Source organism: Rhamphochromis longiceps, linkage group LG13 (assembly GCF_057381845.1).
Source record: "Rhamphochromis longiceps isolate RC_006_pf linkage group LG13, R_longiceps_female_GT1.1, whole genome shotgun sequence".
NCBI classification, from domain to species: Eukaryota; Metazoa; Chordata; class Actinopteri; order Cichliformes; family Cichlidae; genus Rhamphochromis; species Rhamphochromis longiceps.
This window is the reverse complement of record NC_140569.1, coordinates 18,318,117-18,337,824: the sequence shown is the minus strand read 5'-3', so window position 1 is coordinate 18,337,824 and position 19,708 is coordinate 18,318,117. Positions and strand designations below refer to the sequence as shown.

General features: G+C 40.7%; 3 protein-coding genes across 3 annotated transcripts; 1 reads left to right on the top strand and 2 right to left on the bottom strand.

Annotated features, from left to right (window-relative positions):
* Positions 1–136: 136 nt before the first annotated feature.
* Positions 137–4,756, bottom strand: ankrd2 (ankyrin repeat domain 2 (stretch responsive muscle)). Its single transcript, XM_085428147.1, has 9 exons — positions 4,645–4,756; positions 4,476–4,543; positions 3,865–4,011; positions 3,662–3,769; positions 3,485–3,583; positions 3,219–3,317; positions 3,004–3,102; positions 2,811–2,909; positions 137–2,143 (listed from the first exon to the last, which is right to left on the bottom strand). The coding sequence occupies exons 1-9, from the start codon at positions 4,706–4,708 to the stop codon at positions 2,018–2,020; spliced, it is 909 nt and encodes a 302-aa protein (XP_085284273.1). The 5' UTR covers positions 4,709–4,756; the 3' UTR covers positions 137–2,017.
* An 813-nt stretch (positions 4,757–5,569) lies between these two features.
* On the top strand, positions 5,570–8,104 carry st3gal7 (ST3 beta-galactoside alpha-2,3-sialyltransferase 7). The gene is made up of 8 exons (XM_085428144.1): positions 5,570–5,696; positions 5,923–6,088; positions 6,195–6,321; positions 6,410–6,747; positions 6,850–7,036; positions 7,176–7,316; positions 7,492–7,644; positions 7,733–8,104. Exons 2-8 carry the CDS (start codon positions 5,940–5,942, stop codon positions 7,817–7,819), a joined length of 1,182 nt encoding a protein of 393 aa, XP_085284270.1. The 5' UTR covers positions 5,570–5,696; positions 5,923–5,939; the 3' UTR covers positions 7,820–8,104.
* Positions 8,105–8,134: 30 nt separating this feature from the next.
* On the bottom strand, positions 8,135–16,108 carry hps1 (HPS1 biogenesis of lysosomal organelles complex 3 subunit 1). Its single transcript, XM_085428143.1, has 18 exons — positions 15,829–16,108; positions 13,918–14,109; positions 13,680–13,811; positions 13,113–13,255; positions 12,926–13,034; positions 12,651–12,811; positions 12,393–12,495; positions 12,218–12,302; positions 11,977–12,032; positions 11,728–11,895; positions 11,286–11,456; positions 11,006–11,082; positions 10,780–10,917; positions 10,568–10,632; positions 10,220–10,365; positions 9,065–9,178; positions 8,880–8,962; positions 8,135–8,805 (listed from the first exon to the last, which is right to left on the bottom strand). Exons 2-18 carry the CDS (start codon positions 14,032–14,034, stop codon positions 8,643–8,645), a joined length of 2,031 nt encoding a protein of 676 aa, XP_085284269.1. The 5' UTR covers positions 14,035–14,109; positions 15,829–16,108; the 3' UTR covers positions 8,135–8,642.
* Between the last annotated feature and the right edge of the window lie 3,600 nt (positions 16,109–19,708).

Genomic DNA, 19,708 nt, shown 5'->3' with positions numbered 1-19,708 from the left:
TTCTGCTTTAAATATGTCTGATGTTTCGAGCATGGTTTAACACATTTACAGGCATTCACTGCTGTTATCGAATATAAAGAAAATCAATTCACAATCTTGCATTGTTGCTTTGAACGCCCCTTTGGAATGGCAGCACGGTGGAAAGTACAATCACAAAGACAGCAGTACAGTGAATGCATTAGTACCACTTTATAAAACACACTTTAAGGGTTGAACTGTGTGAAAACAGTGTAATATGCTGCAGATCTCGTAGAGGGTTTTCTTTTTCTTTTCCATTAGACACAACACTTCCTCAAGCCTTCTTTGCTTCCACACTTCTGCCTGAGTGAAACTGGATACACTCGAATCACACATCCTTTTCCAAATGGAAACAAATGGTGCTTTAAAAGTGTGCCTGCCCAGATTTTCACTTGCCTGGAAAACATCGTTTCGGTTCTTAGGTTTTTGTTCAGTAACGATTTAATGTTGCTTTGAGTGCTCTCAGAGAAAACTGTTGCACAATATCCTGTAACGTTCCTGGAATAAGTCTCACAGAGGTGGCAACCAGTGGATGTGTTTAATAAAGATCTTTTTGCTGAAAGCGAAACGTGTTTTTCATTGAGTGTCACAGTATTTGAATTGAACAAAGAAACAGGAAACGCTTTAGTTTTTATTTCATAGCTTCTCAGGGATTCTAACGTAGAGGGTAAATTATGGGAGAGATGTTTGCATTTCACTCACAAACAGGTTCCACTGGATTTCAGTTCCACCATAGCAACAACACAGAGGGAAAACCTCCAGCTTCCCCATCCCCCTCTTTCTCGCTGTACATCATTCCAGCCCTAACTCGCAACAAAGCAGCATGCAACTCACAAAGAGCTGAGAACATTAAACCTCAAAAAGTAAAACAATCACTTTTCTAAAACTTTCATTTGATATACACAGATTAGCAAAAGCCGTGCTAAGATTGGGTCGACAAAATAAAACTATAACACTTGCACACGGTGTGAATAACCTTCTATTGTTTGTGGTATGTTTTCCCCAGTGTCCCTGACAGTTACACAGCATTGCTTTTAACAGGAAACGTGTCTGTGTGTGATAGTTTATCTGATGCACTGCCTACAAGAAGCACAGTGATACATGAAAAAACAACATTTTACACCAGCACTGTGAGAAATACAGCAGTACCACAATATTTGTTTAGGAAGCTGTGCTGGCTATTTTTAGAATATGCTACTGTACTTAAAAGACTACAGTATAAGCAGAGCAGCAAATTGTTTCCCCAGCGTGTATGACAAATGTCCCTCAGGAACATTTGAGCCTCTGATGATAGAAGGAAAATATGTTGCTGAGCTCCTGCTGAATCTCTGACTTTAGCGGGAGGCATACCCATCATCTCTGCTGCTGTCAGCTGGCGTCTCAAACACAGGGCTAATGCGTTCTCTGGCCTGGCCCACTGGCTCAATAAAAGAAGGACCTCTAATGTATATTCAAAAACAACTTTTACACAGTCCCCATCTCTGTCAGCTTTATTTAACTTTCAAAAGCATCCCAAATCAGATGTGAAATATTCAGAGTGTTCGTAACAATATTAAGCACTTTTAAACCTCGTTTCAAAATCCCGAGGCTGCCTTTGTTTTTTTCACTTGTGAGTTGTTTTCTTACTGTTTTAAATAAGCAGATACTTTTTAATATTAATGTTAATTCCCAACTGATATTTTCAGACTGATTTAGAGGTTTTACAGTAACGTCCTGGAAACGCAGATGCAAATATCATTTACACAGCACTACATAGAAGTACAGAATATATTTATATAGAGAGAACCTGAGGCAGATGCTCATAGAAAGTGATATAGAAAGAATATACAAAATAAGTCAAGGGTGGATCGTCAACCAGGTGGATTTTAGCTCACTGAGAGCCTCAACAATCCCAGGATATCTGCTGGCTTTAAGTTCAATGCGGCAGAACTGTAACCACTCAGTTGCAATGTAAACTGAGGTGATCCTTGCACAGATGCACAGCTTTGTGCTGCACTGTTCACTCCTCCCCTGAGTTGTTAGAAGGCGACAGTACTCCCACCTTCCTTAGTTTCTCAAGCCTCTGCAGGGTCTCCACGATGTCAAACTGCCATTGTTTTACCTGCTGCACTGCTGTCAGTCCTTCCTGTAATCACACTGTCACTTTGTTACCACTGAGGTATGTAGCATGCAGAGTGTTGAGATGTGAGCAAAAACCATGTTAGCGTTTAATATGCAGGCAGTAAATATGCTTTAAAATAGTGGCAATAAAGTGTAATAACAAATATAATGCTTAGATTTAAAAATCCTAGTGGTTTGTGTGTGTAAGGCGGTGGAGGCCTGGTCCCTTTAGTTTGCAAATTAGCAAAAGTTAAAGAGATGAATAGGTGTGACACTGGCATGAAACTGAACGTGACACTTGTGATTATGTCATATGCACCACAGTGTTAATATCTTAGCATGAAGACAGGAAACTGCAAGTACTGTTCAAAGAAAACAGAAGCACATCTAAAGATCACACCTTACATCTTGCTCATTTAAAAAAACAACTCAACCAAAAAACAATGCACCAGTCTGACAGTTTATGAGGTGCTGCTGAACTACATTTCTTGACTTGGATCAAAACTGCCTTTTGTATGAATCAAAAATCAAACTGTCATCATTGTCTCACTTTATTATGAGATAACCAAACTAGCATTGTATTTGCACATATGGAAATCAAAACCGTCCTGTGAACCAGGTTCTTTACATTTTCACACCCATGCTAACCTGCACACTAATGAGAATTAAAGATGGAAAAAAAAACAACTCACATGATTTTTTATTTTTGTGTCAGCTCCTGCAACTATGAGCAGCTTCACTATCTTGTATCTGTTGAGATGCACTGCATCGTGCAGGGCTGTGTCACCTTCCTAAAACCAGGTTTTAAAAAAAGCATTTTTGTTAATGACTTAAATAAACTGTAGAGGTCATGAAGCACAGAAGTGGAGCGGAGTTGCCACCTACCCTGTCCCTGGAGTTGATTAAGGCCCCACAAGACAGCAGGTATTCCACAATGGAGGTGTGGCCTGTTCTCGTGGCAACATGCAGAGGTGTGCTATGCAACTGCAGTACAGACAATGATATAATCTGAGATTGTGGGAATGTGTGCAAACTCGTATTCAATTAGAGGCTGACTGTGGTCTGGTGCAAATGCAGAGCCCACTAAAATTCACATTTACCTTATCTCTAACATTAAGATCAGCCCCGTGGCTCTTCAGGACTTCGACAACCGTCAGGTTTCCCCCTCTGCAGGCCCAGTGTATGGCCCTAGAGCCCAGCTGAAACACAGTAGGAGCCACCCCCCCCCCCATCCCACCCCCCCAATCCCATCCCATTAGTAGTGCAGGCATCAGGTCACTAGAACCAGGAGCTTTAGTTTGAGAAGATAATCTCACTCAATCCCATCATCATCTTTACAAACCTACAGCGTGCACACACGTCTTACTTGATCTTTTAAGTTGATATCAGCTCCTTTTCCTAAAAGCATTTGGACAACTGGAGCATGTCCTTCCAGGCAGGCGCGGTGGAGTGCTGTCCTCTTCAGCTGGCAAATGTAAATATATTATTAGCTGAGATTTTAGCATGCTATATTTTATTCATGTTTTAGTAGGGAGAGCCCTACCTCATCGTGGGCATTTGGGTTCCCACCATCTTCCAGATACCTGTCTATGATATCCAGTTTGCACTCACTGGCTGCGTTCATGAATTCTGCAGTATCCACAGGTTCTATCTGTCCACACAGACACACACAGAGGAGCAGGAGAGGCAGAGGTTCACTTTATACATCTTTGACATGAAGACACAGCTTCTGAAAATCATTCTCACCACTTGCATTTCCACAGACAGCCTGGGCATGAATGTTTTTTTGGTCTTCTTTTTTCTTTTGCCCAGCTCTGAGTTATCCTGTTCTGCACTCAGGTCCAAACTCTCGCCGCACAGGTCCAACGAGATTCTCCCCGTTCTCTCATCTACCTGCAAAATGACGGGAACAATAACAAACACAGTTTGAAAACCTAGATCAGCGAGGGAATGTTGGCTTTGGAAGCAGCGGTGCCAAGCAAGCTATGGGGTGTTGAGAGCCGGGAATGACAGTGTTAATGTCAAAACAAATTCACAGCATAGTGCAAACCAGGCTTGGCCATAGCAATAGAAACATTTCAGATAAAATGCCTCTCATGTGCTGTTCATAGTCACATTTTTGTATTAGTTATCAGATTTAATGTCAAACAAGCACGACACCTGCAACACTTACTCATATGTTTTTAATTTTTCTCATTAAGAACTTTTTGGAATTTTGATATTGTGATAACAACAGAAAAATATACTATATAGTCTGTGCTGGCAGAGAGAGAAAGGGGGTGTCAAACAATTATCATTTTAGGAGTCAACAGGAGAATGACTGCAAAAGCCACAGCAGGAATAAAGCTTTTACCTACCTGGGTTTTCTCTTCTTGTCCTGTCTCATGGTCCATCACACCGGCCCACTGTGCAACGTTTTCCATCCCTGGGGTAAAATATGCAAAAATGCAATAATAATATAGTAATATCGAACAACTAAATGTTCAATAATCTAAAATATAATAGAATAAAACTGTCAGATCATACAGCTTATAGAGAAGTGCTGTTGGGCACAGTGGCTTGATGGCTTCAGTGACTTCAGTGACTTCATGGTGGGACATTGTGTTACTCCGACAAACAGGTGTGTGTGTACTTTGCCGTGTACTTGCCAGACCTACATTCTCGCTCACTCTCTTCCTCTGTCATGCCCACACACACACAAACACACAACCCCCCAAAACACACACACACACACACACACACACACACACACACACACACACACACACACACACACACACACACACACACACACACACACACACACACAAAGAAAAAGACCCTTTAGGCATGTCCTACACAGAGGGTATATTCACTGCATAAGCTCCTGGGTTTACTCCCTCCTGTAGCTGCCACAGTATGCCCTTCTCTTTTACTTCAATATTCCTTTCATAAACATGCTGGTTTGAGGGATTATGCTATTTATAAAGGTTTGATCACTGTCAAGTGATATCTCGATTGGTCACCCAGTCTGTTATTTTGTTTGGTTAATTTTGATAAACTGCATCCAGAATTGCAGGTAGGACCAGTGTGCACTGGGGGAGGGTCTTTAGTTGTTTTCACCTGAGAGAGTCAGGCAGCCGATAGATAAATCAGCAAAGGGCATGGATTTTGTAAATCAACTGCCTTTGTCTGCATACAGTACATGACACAGGGCTGTTTGATAACGGGTTGTGCGGCAGCTACACAAACACTTCTCCTTTTTAGTGCTTAAAACCTTTTAGGTGTACTTCAGTGTTGTATTTACCATGTCTGACACTTCCCCCCTTTCACGTGATGTGTTTGTGCAGATTTTAATTGTATAGACACACACACTCACTTGGTCCCACTCAGTCAGAAATGTTTGCAAATGAGTGACATGTTAATGTTTAACCAGTGACTCTGAAGGAAGTGACAGAGTTCAGACAGATAGGAAGCAGCAGCAGCCATTTTAGCAGAACATAACAATAGATGTTGTTATGTTCTTCTCCTCTCCTCTCACCCATGGAGCTCAGGCAAGGACACAGTTAACAATCAGCTTGTCTTTTATCATCCTGGCTGTGAGTACCGTTGCTTATATTACCCAAATTGATGTTGATCTTGGCTTTTTACTGTGTAAAAACCATTTTAAAAGAGTGTAAGCTCACATTTTTCAGTTAAATTTACTCTAATGTCTATAATTACAGAGGTTTGTATCTGCCATAGAAAGAGTTTAGTTCATGATGTTGCTGTTATAAAGTGGAGATTATGTTCACTGCCGTGAGTTCAGCACTGTGTGTGTTTCAGGTGAAAGTACGAGCACCATGGTAACGCTGAATCGCTTGAGTGTAGCAGACCTGGACGACAGCTCTCAGCAGCTGCCTGAGGCCGCAGAAGCGGCAACCCCAAGACCAGCCTTTCACAGGAAGAAAGTGGTCCCAAAGACTGACTCCAGAGATGTTTTTCTCAACAGGTGCAGCACATCTGTAGTACTGCATTTCCTTTGTGGGATATTATCTGTGCTATTTATAACTAACACTATATTTTATTGCATTAAAAAAAAACAATCTGCTGTAAAGAGAGGAGAACCTTTTCTTTAGCCTGATGCTGCTGATCGGATGTTATTTGGCTATTCTGATTCCTGCTTATCTCCCCGCGGACAAGGTGGCAGCTATCAAAGACTACTATCAACAACCCAAAGATATGGTACAGATGCATCTTTGTACATCTTGGCAAGTATTTGAGATGGTTTCTTTCCCTTTCTTTTAGCTTAAATGTTTTTCCCTCTGTTCAGGCCGTACTAAATCGGTCAGCCTCTCTGCTGGCAGGACCTTGTCTGCCTCGCTGGTGTCTAAACCACCTCAAGCACCTGTCTTGTCCTGTTGGCCTCCAAGACATCCCCGTGTTTGTACAGCAGGAGAGGCGTGAGCCATGGAGTCTGTCTCCTCCTCTTGGGTTTCAGGGCATCGAACAGCATCTCGCTGTAGCGCTCGCCACTCTGCCTCAACCTGGCCTGCCTCCATCATTGAAGAGAGAAGGCAGCTGCACGCGATGCGTGGTGGTGGGTAGTGGAGGGATTCTTCATGGGAGCCATCTTGGATCACATATAGATCAGTATGACATCATTATCAGGTATGCATTCCTGTGTCAAGTGGACACCAAAGACAGACTGTGGCGCCTATTTTTAAACTGTTGTGATGGTCGTCATCTCACAGGCTCCATCTGTGTTACCAGGCTGAATAATGCTCCGGTGCATGGCTTTGAGAGAGATGTTGGTTCGAGGACAACCATCCGCCTGACGTACCCAGAGGGAGCACCTCACTCCTCAAACGAGTACAGAAAGACTAGCATATTTGCTGTGGTGGTCTTTAAGAGCCTCGATTTAGACTGGCTTACTTCTGTGATCACCAAACAACCTCTGGTAAGGCCACATCACAAGATCCTCCACTGCACACGGAAAGGGCATATTGCACACACAAGCATCACAGAAAGTCATGTAGCAATGGCACTATACTATACATATACACCCTATATCTCCTTTTATTTTTATTTTTCAATAGAGCTTCTGGTCCAAAATGTGGTTCTGGAAGGAAGTTGTGGATCATATCCCCCTGACACCAGAGAGCTTCAAGATCGTCCACCCAGAGATTATTCACAAGATGGGCCAAGTTATAGAGAAATATGAACTGAACCAGAGAAATGTGAGTTTCTATGAATGAATAATCTGTGGACATTAATGACTGTGCAAATAACAAAATTACTTTCACTTAAAATCATAAACTCACAGCCGTTAGGAGGGCTTTTGCTATTATGCTGAAACGGGACTGAACTTATGTTGCAAACTACGTCACAGGTCGTTTTTTTTTCCTCCCCAAGAACATATTGCCAACAATTGGTGCTACTGGAGTGGTGATGGCTTTGCAGATGTGCGACCAGGTGAGCCTGGCTGGGTTTGGGTATGACATGCAGCACCCCGAGGCCAGGCTTCATTATTATGAGGCCATACGCATGGACACAATGAAGTCTCAAGTAAGTTTAGCTTAATGATCAAAGCAGTGGCAAGGAGGCGTCTGAGCTTCATGCTTCGACTCATTTTTCTCCCTATGATTATATCCAGGTGGTGCATGATGTAACTGCTGAAAAACTCTTCTTGAAGGACCTGGTGGCTGCAGGAGTAGTGACTGACCTAACAGGAGGGGTATGAGTCAAAGATTGGTGATATACAGAACTGAAGAACCCTACACACTGCAGACTGATTCTAAAATGCTCACAGCATCATGTGGTTAACTGATTGCTGAGCACATTTAACTTCAAGTGACGGTAGAGGCTAATTTTTCTCATTACAATTCAATGAACATGTTAAATCACTGGATCCTGTTCTGTAATTGTGATAGGAGAAGCTAAATTGTGCTACCACACAGAAACGTGATGGTCTGGGTTCACACTGTACTATTTCAACTGAGTTTACAACAATTTAATAAACATAAAACATAAGAATGTGAGACTACTGATTGTTTTTTCTCAAAAATTATTTCTCGTTTATTAAGACAGACAAACCATAATTACTATTACTATGTTTCCTTCATACATCTTATTACGCTGCCATTAGTAAAGGCAAAAAAAAAGGGACAATAGCTGCATTTCTTAAAAACAAACCAAAAAACAAACCAAAAATCAGCCACAAATTTTAAAAAGAAAAAAAAATCTCAGTAAAATGATACAAATATTTAGATTAATAATAAATAAGAAATAAGTCAAATACATATTTTTAAGAACATATTAAAATACCCAAAAATTAAGAAGTGGAACATGCTTCATAAAAGACGAGGTGTGTACAGCGCACAGTGGGGTTTGATTTATCTAATCAGAAATCAAAGTGCTTTCAATAAATAATTTTGGGTCTTAGGATTTTAAACACAATACAAAAATACACTGACAATGAAACAGATGCAGAACACAACATGTAAAATAAGAGTTGTTTTTTTTGTTCTTGGCTACTCTGACCCACTGTGAGAGTGTGGGTCTGTCTACAGCAGTGGGTTGCGTGAGGGCTCCCATAATTTGCTTGCCAGCTGCCTGCAGTGCTGGAGGATGATCTCAGTGGGGATGACTCCCAGGTGAACTGTTAGGAGCTCGTAGCATTTCACTGTCTCGCCCGGGTGATTCTTACTATAGTACCGCAGCAGCTTCCTGCAACATGCATCGCTTTGTTTAGTCAGGAGAACGAATTAAAGAAAATATTTCTATCACACCAGGCTGGTTACCTGTAGTAATTCTGAGCAAGCATCCCGATAGGGGCGGAGTCATCGGGCATGATGGGTATGTCTTTTGCCTCCAACTTGAAGCCCTGATTGAAGAGGTATACAAATTGAATTATAGGCTTTTTTGCTGTTTCAGGCTGTTAAATTTGTTTTTATGGATAACAGAACAAAGTACAGCAGTGACTTACAGTTTCATTTTCAAACCAGAGAAAGTAGCAGAAGTAGAAATCTCCATCACGTAATGTTAGAGTGGAGTAACCCTTCTGAAGATAGTGCCGTGTTGTGCTGACCAGGCTCCACATCTTCAGTATGGATTAGAAAAAAGAAATGACAAAAATATGCATACTGTGATTATCCACACGCTGTCTTATGCACAGCCTAATGTACGATGAACATGAGGCTACAGACAGCTGGCCTAATTTATCACAACACTAGGAAAGAGTCGACACATAAACTCACCACCACACATGAAACAAAACTATCTGTACATGTTTGACTTCCAAGAAGTCAGACTTTGTCGTTTTTTGAGTAATAGGTCTCCAGGCTTTCTGAAGGTCTTTCAAAGCTTTTCTTTGATATTGCCTGCCTTTTCACCAATTTTCAGTCCAGTCCTTGCACCTGACCATTTGCAGAGTGATATAAAAAAGGCACCTACCACAAAAGAAGAATTAATGTTGTGTCTAGACGTAACAGAAAACTTACTTACTTACTTCAAATTCCTTACTACCTTTGGCACTTTGTTACTAGCAGCCTGTTCCACAAACACACAGTTTGCTGACATTTCTTTAGTTGAGTCTAGGAAAAATGCCAAAGATGACATAGCTTGATAGACATAAAATTGTATTTTTGAACCAACAATGTGATTCCCAAAAAGCTATTAGCTGAAAACTTGTCATATCCTTAAAAATGTAACTGAAAACTGAACAAGTGAAGGCCAAAAAAGAAATGGCAGGCCTAAAACCCAGCAGATGAACAGAAAATGGAAAACATTCCTGCAAAGACCTGACACAGCAACTGAGAAATGCATCTGACCATTAGGTCTACTGTTCATTGAAGAGAGAAATTGACTGAAGTAGGGCAACAGATCTTATCGAGTGAGAAATTCAAATTTGACATTTTTTGTTCAAATAATCATCAATATGTACAGAGATGAGACGAGTAGAACAGTCGAGTGTCTACAGTTAGCTACAGCTACTCTATTTCCATCTATGTTTGGACACATTCCAATAAATCAATTTACCCATTTCCCATTTCCCCAGCAAAATAGAAAGAAATGACGAGGGGGCTATTGACTTCTATACTTTACCCCAAAACAAATAAGATGTAGTTCTAGTTTTAGTGACCTTGTTTTTGATATACTGAGCCACTGGTCCCTTCCCCAGCTCAGACGTGGTCCGCTCTGTGATGCTGAGTGATGGCGCTATCATTTGTCCGCTTGATCGGTCCACACAGATAAAGTGGACGAGGCCTGGGAAATCCTCCAGGTAAGTGAGATTAATCAGTTAAGATTAATACGCTCAGCATAACAATGGGTTTGTTTTTTGGGTTTTTTAAGTGTATGTATGTTGTTAAAAACCATAAAAATACAAAATATTCTTTTACAAATATTACAAATTCTGCTTTGTAGAAAACAATTGCAGAGAAATTAGACAAAACAGGACATCACAGAGTTGCTGCACTGAGAGGATATGAGACCATGGTGATGTTCCTCTTGCTTTTCACTAACAGGAAGTCCTTCCAGTCCATCAGCTGCTCCCTTAGAGAGTGAGACAAAGATAGGAAGACAAAGAGGATACAGACAAAACAATGAAGGACGAGGTTGCACAGTGTCAAAATAAAAAAATGAAGTCAAGTTGGCAAGCCTAAAATATAACAACGAAAATAGTAGCTGACAGACACTCACTGCACCATGGTCTGGGCCCGCTCTCGCAGGCCAGGGGAGAGATGACGAGGAGTGTCGTCTGGTCCAGAGTCAGACAGAAAACACTGTCGGTATATGCCACACAGTTGGGTCTTCATGTTCTTGCACCACAGGATAAGACTGCAACATAAACAGACATTTAAAGCCTCACAGGGTCATCAAACTGTCTTGCTGTCATTTGGCCAGCAGAGGGCAGTAAGAGACTTACTCTCTGCTGAACCCAGGCCCTCCTCTGGAGAAGGCCCGGTTTTTGAATTCGGTCCAGACATTTTGCAACTGTGAGGACTGGTTAGAAGAAGAAAAGACAAAAAAAGAAGAAAAAGATTTGATTGGATCATGTGCAAACATTCTGTGTTTCTGTGATAACAAATGAGGATTAAAGTCAGTTTTTTGACTTGGGTGTTTGTGGCAAAGGCAGACGAGTGCTGAGGAAGTGTAGAAGAATACAGCCACTCAACGCAAAAGCACAACAACACACAAAAACAAACCTGTATCCCATTCAGTGCCAGGGTTTTAAGGAATTTATCCAGCTTGCTGCGCACTTCATGCATAGGCTGGCCTCTTGTGGAACCTCCTTGGCCTTCATTTAAGCGCTTCTCCAGTTTGGCAAAGGCTTCCCAAAATGTATACACAGACATGGCTACTCCACTGTGTGGAAACTGACACAGATGACACAGATAAATATGAAAAAAAATGAACTGTTTAAACAACTGAGCAAAAATATATTTAGATGCTGTGAACACTTCATGGCACAGAGGTTAAATAGATGTATCTCCAAATAAGTCAAAAAGACTCCCCCTACTGGCCACAAACAACAATATGTCTGTGCGCACATACTGTAAACAAGCAAATTACTGCACATATAGACTGTACGCGACTTCATATGGAGTCACTAATACACACATTGTTTGCTTGTTGGTATTCACAAACCTTAGTTAGCAGAACTAGTGTGATGCCAGGCCACAGTTTGAGACAGTACATGGAGTGAGGCATCATGGGATAGAGGCCATCTTTTTGCGAGACCTCTAAGAAGACTTTGTGAGGGGTTGCTGGATCAGGTGGATAAACTTCTAGAGTACTCAAGCTGTCCTCTGCCATCTGAATACAGTGTGTTTCACATTGTGTCAGGGTAACACACAAACAGAAAGCTGTTTACTTTGTTTACAAATGTATTCTCACCTGGATGTCTGGGTCTACAAACTCAAACACAGGAGTGCTTCCCCTCACTGGCTTTTCTGGTGATGTGAAAAATAAAGAAACAAATGACAAAGAACATGCTCTGCACACTTAACATGACTTAATCTGGTCACAGATACAGTTTGAGAAGTAGGAATCTGCATTTTGTATCTACTCGGTTTTATCCTTGTCTGTTAAAATCTGTTTGATGATCTGAACACAAAAGCTCTACTCAACAACCCACCTGAACTGCTTGAGTCTTTGTCTGTAGGTGAGGGCTCTGGGGTGTAAAAACTTTCATGGCCAGAACCAGATGTACTATCAATATCCTTCAGGCAAAGTGCACAGAAAGAGAGAATAAACACTCAGTAACAACATGCTTTGTCGGTGCTGTTTGAGAGGCTGTCACCACTTTGTACCTCTGGACTTGGGTCATCCACATCCACGTTGCTAGGATACATATTCTGTGCCATGATGATGAGGGCCAGGAGGTCTGAGGTGCTGAGTATACTTGCATTGCGACTAGAAAGAAATAGATGGTTGTAGCCATTACCATGTTGAATTGTAAAAAGTAAAAAAGGTAGGTATATGAGTATATGAACTGTAAGTACAGGTGATATACGAGGAAGGGTGTAAGCTATAAAAATAATGTGACAGGTTTATAGAAACATCTGTACCTGGAGTAGAAAGCGAGCAGTTTGGTGTGAACCAGGATGAAGGCATGCAGCACCTCCTCTCCTCCTCTCTCTACGCTGCTGTTGATCTGCTGAACCAAACGGCGCTCCAGGAATTCGATGCACTGCTCACACAGTGTGGGGTGGATCAGCCTCTCCACCGCCTAACAGAGTGATGATGGTGATTTTTAAATAAGATTTTAAAGAGATTTTTTTTTTTTTTTAAAAGAAAGAAAAAGTCTATTTTCTAATCTGTACTAAGTGAGAAAGAACCACACCTCCACTAAGAAGCTCTGATCATTCTCTCGGAGGTGGCTGTAGGTCTCCAGCAGACTCTGGAGATGCTTCCACAGTCTCAGCCTTTGCTCCGTGTCCCGGGCGCGCAGTCTGGTGACGAGCAACATATGCTCATACTAAACCTCATGCTGTATTAAAAGCCAATGATAAACAGACAAAATGTCTTACTCTTTCCTGAGGAGGTTCCCACTGAGGGTCACCATGCCAAACAAAACTTCAATCATCTTATTCATCACGTAGATTTTCCTCCTTAGATCCTCCTCCTTTTCCTCGCCGTCTCCATTCACAGCAATGTACAGGCACTCATCAAACTGTAGACACAAAATACCCTAATAAATGTGGTTTTGCCCCAAGCGAATGAATGAGCTGGAAAATAAAGTGAAGGCGGTTGTCTTCTGCTCTTTGATTTCTCTAAGCGATAAAGGGTTTACACAAGAAAGAGCTAAAAGGCTGCTGACGCTGAGTGGACCTGAAACATGTCAAGTGCTTGGACTCGATAACTGCATCATGCGCGGCAGGAGGATAAAGCCTTAACAAGACTCACATGATAAAACATGCTGCTTCACAGAGACAAAGGCCTGCATTTAGGTGCTGTTGCTGAAGCCTGATTGCTTTACAGATCAGAAATCTTCAGACAAGGTCAAGAGAAATTAGAGTCATAGCACAATTTTTAGATAACTTAGGAACTTGTGCAGGGGGATGAAGACAGTTTTTTCTGTGTATGGCGGGTGCTACCTGGTGTAGTACGTAGATGTGGTTGTTTTCTGTCGTGAAAGATGTGTAGCTGTCAGCCTCTGTCACCATGGTGCTGAAGGAGATGATGATGGGAGCAAACAGAGTGCTGATGCTGTCCTCAAAGGCCGGAAACTGGGAGAGAAAAAAAGCAAACGATCAACTCATTTTAACACGTACAGGAAACAAGTTCAAAAGCACATGCAGAGTGTCTGCTGAATACAGCTTTCTTCAACTTTACCTCGTGGCCTTCCTCTTGAGACGCTCCATACTGTTTCTGGATATTCTGCTGAAATTCCAAGTCAGTCCAGTAGAAGAGCATTTCAGCACTCTCACTTGCTATCAGCAAGCACTTCATCTGGACTACAGATGCGTTCCTGTCCTTTTTTAATGCGGTGTCCTATTTTACTCCAACTTCTCCACACGCATTAGGCTGTAAAAAAAAAAAATGTTAATGTCACTGAGGTGAAAGACATAAAACAGAGTCCGGGGAGGAATTTTGTGAAGCACAAAGGACTGACTTGATACTATTCACACAGCTAAGGCATGCCCAAAAGGAAGATGTTAAAATCTTGAAACACGATTAAACAGTCCTCAGATTTCCATTTTATTGTTCCAGCATTTAGAGCACAAGTTTGAAAAATCTAAAAAAAGAAAAAAAAAGAAAAAGAAAGATCACATCATTTTTTCATAAGTATTGATCTGAAAGCATGTCTGTGTAAGCATGCATTTATATTTGATTAGCTTACAGAAGCAGTTCTCAGTTTGCAGGACTGGCCTCCTGATGGGGCTTAAAGCCACTGCAGGTAGGTGTGGACAACCAGGTGGCAAGAATATAGAGCAGAATGAATGATATATTCTTATATTGTTGATGACTGTAATAGAAAATGTTGGAGAACTAGTGACTTATGAAAAGGTTGCCAAATAGACCCTGACTGATATATTGGTGGGGCCGATATTAGCCATTAGCAAGTATATCGATGTCGGCATTGTAATACCCGAAACACCCTTCAACCATGGTGCGTTTCCCATTACAGAAAACTTGATCAGGTAGTAGCATGTGTGTGAATAAAGAAGGCATTGTCAATGCAAAAGCCATCATCAAGTGAAAAATCTTAGTTAATGGAGCTTCAATACCACAATTCAATGTGGAAATAGTTAAATAAAGAGCAAAGCCTCCGTTTTAACACAGAGGAATATGAAGCTAGTCAGTCTGGGTCATGACGCTTATTTTGAAAAACAGGACTGTTTCATGGGGCTGAAAAAAAATCCACCCATATATCAGATTTTTAAATAAACAAATATTGCTATTTGTATCGACCTAAAAATCCTATATTATTAGGAAATAGGGATACTTGTTTAAAAAAAATCATTATAGATTATAGGTACAGAAATTAATGACACTTGTATCTCTGTAGCATCTTTGGTATAAAGATCACGACTAGCTCAGTGACACTGAGTCATTGTAACAGTATTATTATTGTGAATACATTTGCCACAGGAGTAACCGAAAGCAAGGAAATAAGCCTTCTCCTAGGCTCTGTTGCTTCCTGGCCTAAAGTAGGTAGACTCTGATAGTATATTAATGACGATATTCAGGCTCAGAGGCAGGAAAAAAGTAAGATCGGGAGCATAAATACCAAAATGTCCACCCTTGTTCACAAAGGTCCTTCTCCTCAACAAAAGATTTAAATAATGTTTGTAATTGTGGTGAGAGCAACACAGTGAGTGTACAGATGGGGTAACGACAGCTTTGAAACAGAAAGGATCCTTAGGGGCTCAGATCTTTGAAACATAACAAACAATCTTTTCTTCTCTTTCTTTTTATGTTTTGGCTGGTTTTTGTACATCTAACGCATATTTAATTAATATCTCATGATAGCCAGTTGGGCAAAAGTTGTGAGAAAGGCAGAAAAATCTGATTTGCAAATCTTTTGCAAACCCATAGACTAAAAATGTGCAGTCAGAAACACCTGATGTAACCATGAGCAGCTTCTCTTTTTTCATGGAGCTCCGATCCGTGCATTCACATCCCGTGTTTTACTAAAAGCCTTCCCTCTTTTACAAAACTTTTAACTTCCTCCATACACAGTCTGCTGATCCACAAACGTAGTGACCAAAGTTACAACTCGTATCACCGCAAATCACTCACACTTTTCTGCGCCGGATAACTCCAGCATCCCAGTCCAGTGTCTCCGTTGTCCTATCAATCAGCCCTCCTCAGTTTTCCGGGCCGTTTGGGGACGTTTTCATAGCGGGTTACAGTTTCAACCCAAGCTGCCTTCTTCCTTCCGCGCTGCAGCGCGACACCAGCGTTCAGTCATGTGACTTCAGGCAGGAAGTTTGCTGGTGTGAAAAGAGCTGGAGCTGTCAAACTATCGAGGAGAAGCGCTCGTCAGACTGCTGCTGTTAAGGAGCTCGTGTTAAGTGGAAGCTCCTCGAAGTGGATTACCCCTCGGGGAGCCCGATGATCAGTGAGGCAGGAAAAAGTCATGTGCTGGTGCATAAAGTGGCCCACATGACTAGGAGAGCTATGCTGTATAATAGCTGGTATTTGTGGCATGCAGCTGCATGATTGAGACTGAGATTAGTAGCGTACTCGTGCCCGCTTTCTTGGTTTGACATTTAGTGCAAATCTGTTTGCCTGTTGTAGTAAAGCTTCGGGATTTGTATGGAAGCTACTCAGAAAATGGCAAATCTTTGACGTGTACAGAGGAAAAAATATTGAAATTAATTAATTGGATGTATTATATTGTAGTGGTGGTGGTGGGGGAGTCACAGTGTTTGGCAAATGTATGAAAGTTTATTTATGTGATTAATACTGCAAAAGGCCTGGTGTTCATTCCAAGTCAGACTTTCGCATTTGGGAGCTGTTGCTGTCCACCAAATGGAATCCTAGGAGGAGTGAGTGCAAGAGAAACAGGTAGTTGTACTGCAAAATCAGAACAGTTCCACCAGAGAGCGAGTGGTGCTGAAATCAAAGATGTTTGCTACATTCAGAGGGAAAAAGAAAACACTGAGCAGCATTAAAAACCAACCCCCCCCCCCCCCCCAAAAAAAACCCTAACCCGTTCTGGACACCCATGCAAGACAACATTGTTGGATGATAGCAGGATGCTTTCCATGGTAAAGAGAAAGGCTTTTACAATATCTACCCAGTTTAAGAACACTCCCCAGCTTCCCTTTCAGTTCATTCACTAGAATGTGCAAATCAGAGATCAGCCTAGAAAAGCCAGATTAGGCTTTTCATACCTAAAAAGCTATTCAACATTTCATCTGGATAGACAGATAAACGTGTACATGTACAAAGCCCTTGTAGAACCAAGTCTTGCCACTTGACAGCCATCCTGAAATATCTAAAAGCACTTATTTAGACACTTATTTTGAAGCGTTGTCACTAAAGTTTTCTTTAATTTAAGTGGTCACTTTGGTGTCACAGTTGCATGTATGAAGTCACCCGTAAAAACATATTTATAAAAAAAAAAAAAATCTAAAAAGAGTGCTGTTATTGCCCAAAATGTTTTAAGACTTTTCTCCCCTCCTCCGGAAGTTAGACTTCCACCACCTTTGCTGATGATGTTTTCTCTTTAATGATGTGAAGGGGAAAGCACCTGTTAAACACACGGTGTAATAAGTGTTTATTGACAGAAAAGAGAAGCAGCCTGATAAATTCTAAACTTTGTGCTCAGATTTAGTCAAATGCAGCAGTGCGTTAGAGCACAGATCTAAAACAAACAGCGATGGCATCACACGAGTTTTTGAAGGTCAGGAAGTGGAATATTGACCATTTTAAGCTGCATTTTGCTACCTGAAGTCAAAATTAAAGCCCGGAGACCCCAGAAACAAACAACAACTTAAAAAGGCAAAGTCTCATAAAAAACATAGATTCCACAATGCACACAGTCACAAAACGTTTTTATCTAAGTAGCTTTATATTTCATATTATGTTACGAGACTTCAAAGTGTAGGGGTTTGCAACCAAAAGACCCCCAGTTCAATCCCTGGAGGAGACAGAAATAATTTTGGTGTTTTGTCAGGAAGGACAGTCAATATAAAACCTGTCACATGAAAAAATGTGGAGCTTTTTATTTAATATTATATTAATTTGCCAAATTGCTCATGAGTCCCTAAAAACCAGGGACTGGGTATCAAAATTCTGTTCTTCAAAGGTTATTGAGGAAACCTTAAAAACTTTTGAATTAAACCAAAAGTCTGCATTTTTGAATCTCATCCTTCTATAGCGGTAATGTGACATGTTTTGATAAATGGCTAAAATAACAAGCTATATACATGGACCTTACTCTGCATGCTGAGCAAAGATTTTAGGAGGTGGCCTGCTGGCTTGCGTGGCACTCCCACAAAAGCATGTTTCTCAGGTTAATTGGTGATTCTAAATTGGTCATAGGCATGAATATGAGCATGAATGGTTGTTTGTCTCTCTGTGTTAGCCCTGCGATACACTGGTGACTTGTCCAGGGTGTACCCAGCGTCTCACCCAATGACAGCTGGCATAAGTTTGAGGCTCCCTGTGACCTGGAATTGGAGAAGTGGAAGAAAGTGAAGAGAAGGTGGGCATAACTTAAGAGGGAAATGGAATTTAAAAATACAAAGTGCTAGAACAACTTTAAGAACTATGTCAATCTCAATTGCAGGAGTTAAATTATGGAACAGTCTAACAGAAGAAATAAAAGACAGTAAAAACATAAAACAGTTTAAAGTAAAATATAAAAACATAATTTTAAATAAGTATAAGAATGAAGAAAACGGGGTTAACCCAGGACGGTAATGTTGCTGGTAATGGTGTTGTGGTTCTTTTTGGGGGTTTTTTGGTTTTGGTTTGTTTGTTTTTCCATAACTTGTGTATCTGCAAATATACACATTCTGTATTTTTCATATGAAAGAAACTATACTGTGGTGGGGCTTGCTAATTTCTTGTTTTTGATTTATGTATGTTTTGTTTTGTTTTACTTTTGTTTCATATGTTGTTTGTTTAATTTAAGACTAAAAAAAAAATTAAATGAATGAGAGGTAAAACTTGAGGGGGTAGGGACAAATAAGTAAATACTTCTGCCTACTTCTTTTCAAACAAATAATGGAATGATATTTTGTAATGATTGTGAAGGCACATGTTTGAAATAAAAATGAACTGAACTGAAAGTCAATGGAATGATGGATGAACAGATTAATGTTCTAATTGGTCCAAAACTGATTCTGAAGCATGAAAACACAGTGAACATCCACCCATTTATCACAGTAGGCACAAAAAGTCCTGGGACAGACAATTTGTTGTCTTAATCTTTAGATCAGGTTTTCACTCATGCAGGAGCGTCACAGTTACCACAGAATTGACATTTACTAGATCTTAGTGCCAGTGAGAATAAAGACGAATAGACCTATAGCGTGACCGAGTGTTTTTAACAAACATTTTCCAAAAAAGGAAAGGCATCTTTTCTGGACTGAGTTAATTTTACAGGCCACTGGGCCAGTTTGACTTTGGGGCCAATGCCATTGGGTCAGTGTAAGAAACTGTTCTTACAGAGACTGTAGGAACAGCTTAGATCTGCACAAGAACAGTTTCAAGTTCTTGGAGGTGCTTTGAACAACCTGGAAAACCTAGGCTGAATGCAAAGTTGGTTTCACGAAATGTTGACTTGTGTATTCTGTTCGATCCATATTGTACGACCTAAAAAACTAAATGGTTATATTTATGAAAGCATGTTGATTTTTTGGTGCCTAAAACCTTTGCAGTAAACAACATATTACACACATCTTCCATATAAAAACATATTCAACAAATATCATTATGTTTTTCAGAGAAAAGTCTTCAGCAAATCTGTGTTATATCATAATATTCGGCACTGTTTGTATGCTTGGCTGCTGAGTGGAGCAAAGAACCATAGTAGGATAAATATTTATGTTTTATTAACCTTGCTTAGCTCAAAATGGTTCAAAATGCCAAGACTTCAATGTTGCGGGCCAAAATCTAATCTGGTCCATCAGTTTTCTAGGTATCCGGCATCCACAGAAGTCTT

What these genes read in the sequence shown, in the direction of transcription:
- ankrd2 (XM_085428147.1), bottom strand. Translation starts at nt 4,708, where the DNA reads ATGAAGTCACTGAAGTCACTGAAGCCATCAAGCCACTGTGCCCAACAG. An exon ending in GACAAGAAGAGAAAACCCAG is followed by an intron (nt 4,012 to 4,475) that starts GTAGGTAAAAGC and finishes GTCATTTTGCAG; the next exon opens with GTAGATGAGAGAACGGGGAG. An exon ending in ACCCAAATGCCCACGATGAG is followed by an intron (nt 3,584 to 3,661) that starts GTAGGGCTCTCC and finishes TACATTTGCCAG; the next exon opens with CTGAAGAGGACAGCACTCCA.
- hps1 (XM_085428143.1), bottom strand. Translation starts at nt 14,034, where the DNA reads ATGAAGTGCTTGCTGATAGCAAGTGAGAGTGCTGAAATGCTCTTCTAC. An exon ending in CTCAAGAGGAAGGCCACGAG is followed by an intron (nt 13,812 to 13,917) that starts GTAAAGTTGAAG and finishes TTTCTCTCCCAG; the next exon opens with TTTCCGGCCTTTGAGGACAG. An exon ending in TGGATGACCCAAGTCCAGAG is followed by an intron (nt 12,303 to 12,392) that starts GTACAAAGTGGT and finishes CTTTGCCTGAAG; the next exon opens with GATATTGATAGTACATCTGG.
- st3gal7 (XM_085428144.1), top strand. Translation starts at nt 5,940, where the DNA reads ATGGTAACGCTGAATCGCTTGAGTGTAGCAGACCTGGACGACAGCTCT. An exon ending in AGAGATGTTTTTCTCAACAG is followed by an intron (nt 6,089 to 6,194) that starts GTGCAGCACATC and finishes TCTGCTGTAAAG; the next exon opens with AGAGGAGAACCTTTTCTTTA. An exon ending in TGATCACCAAACAACCTCTG is followed by an intron (nt 7,037 to 7,175) that starts GTAAGGCCACAT and finishes ATTTTTCAATAG; the next exon opens with AGCTTCTGGTCCAAAATGTG.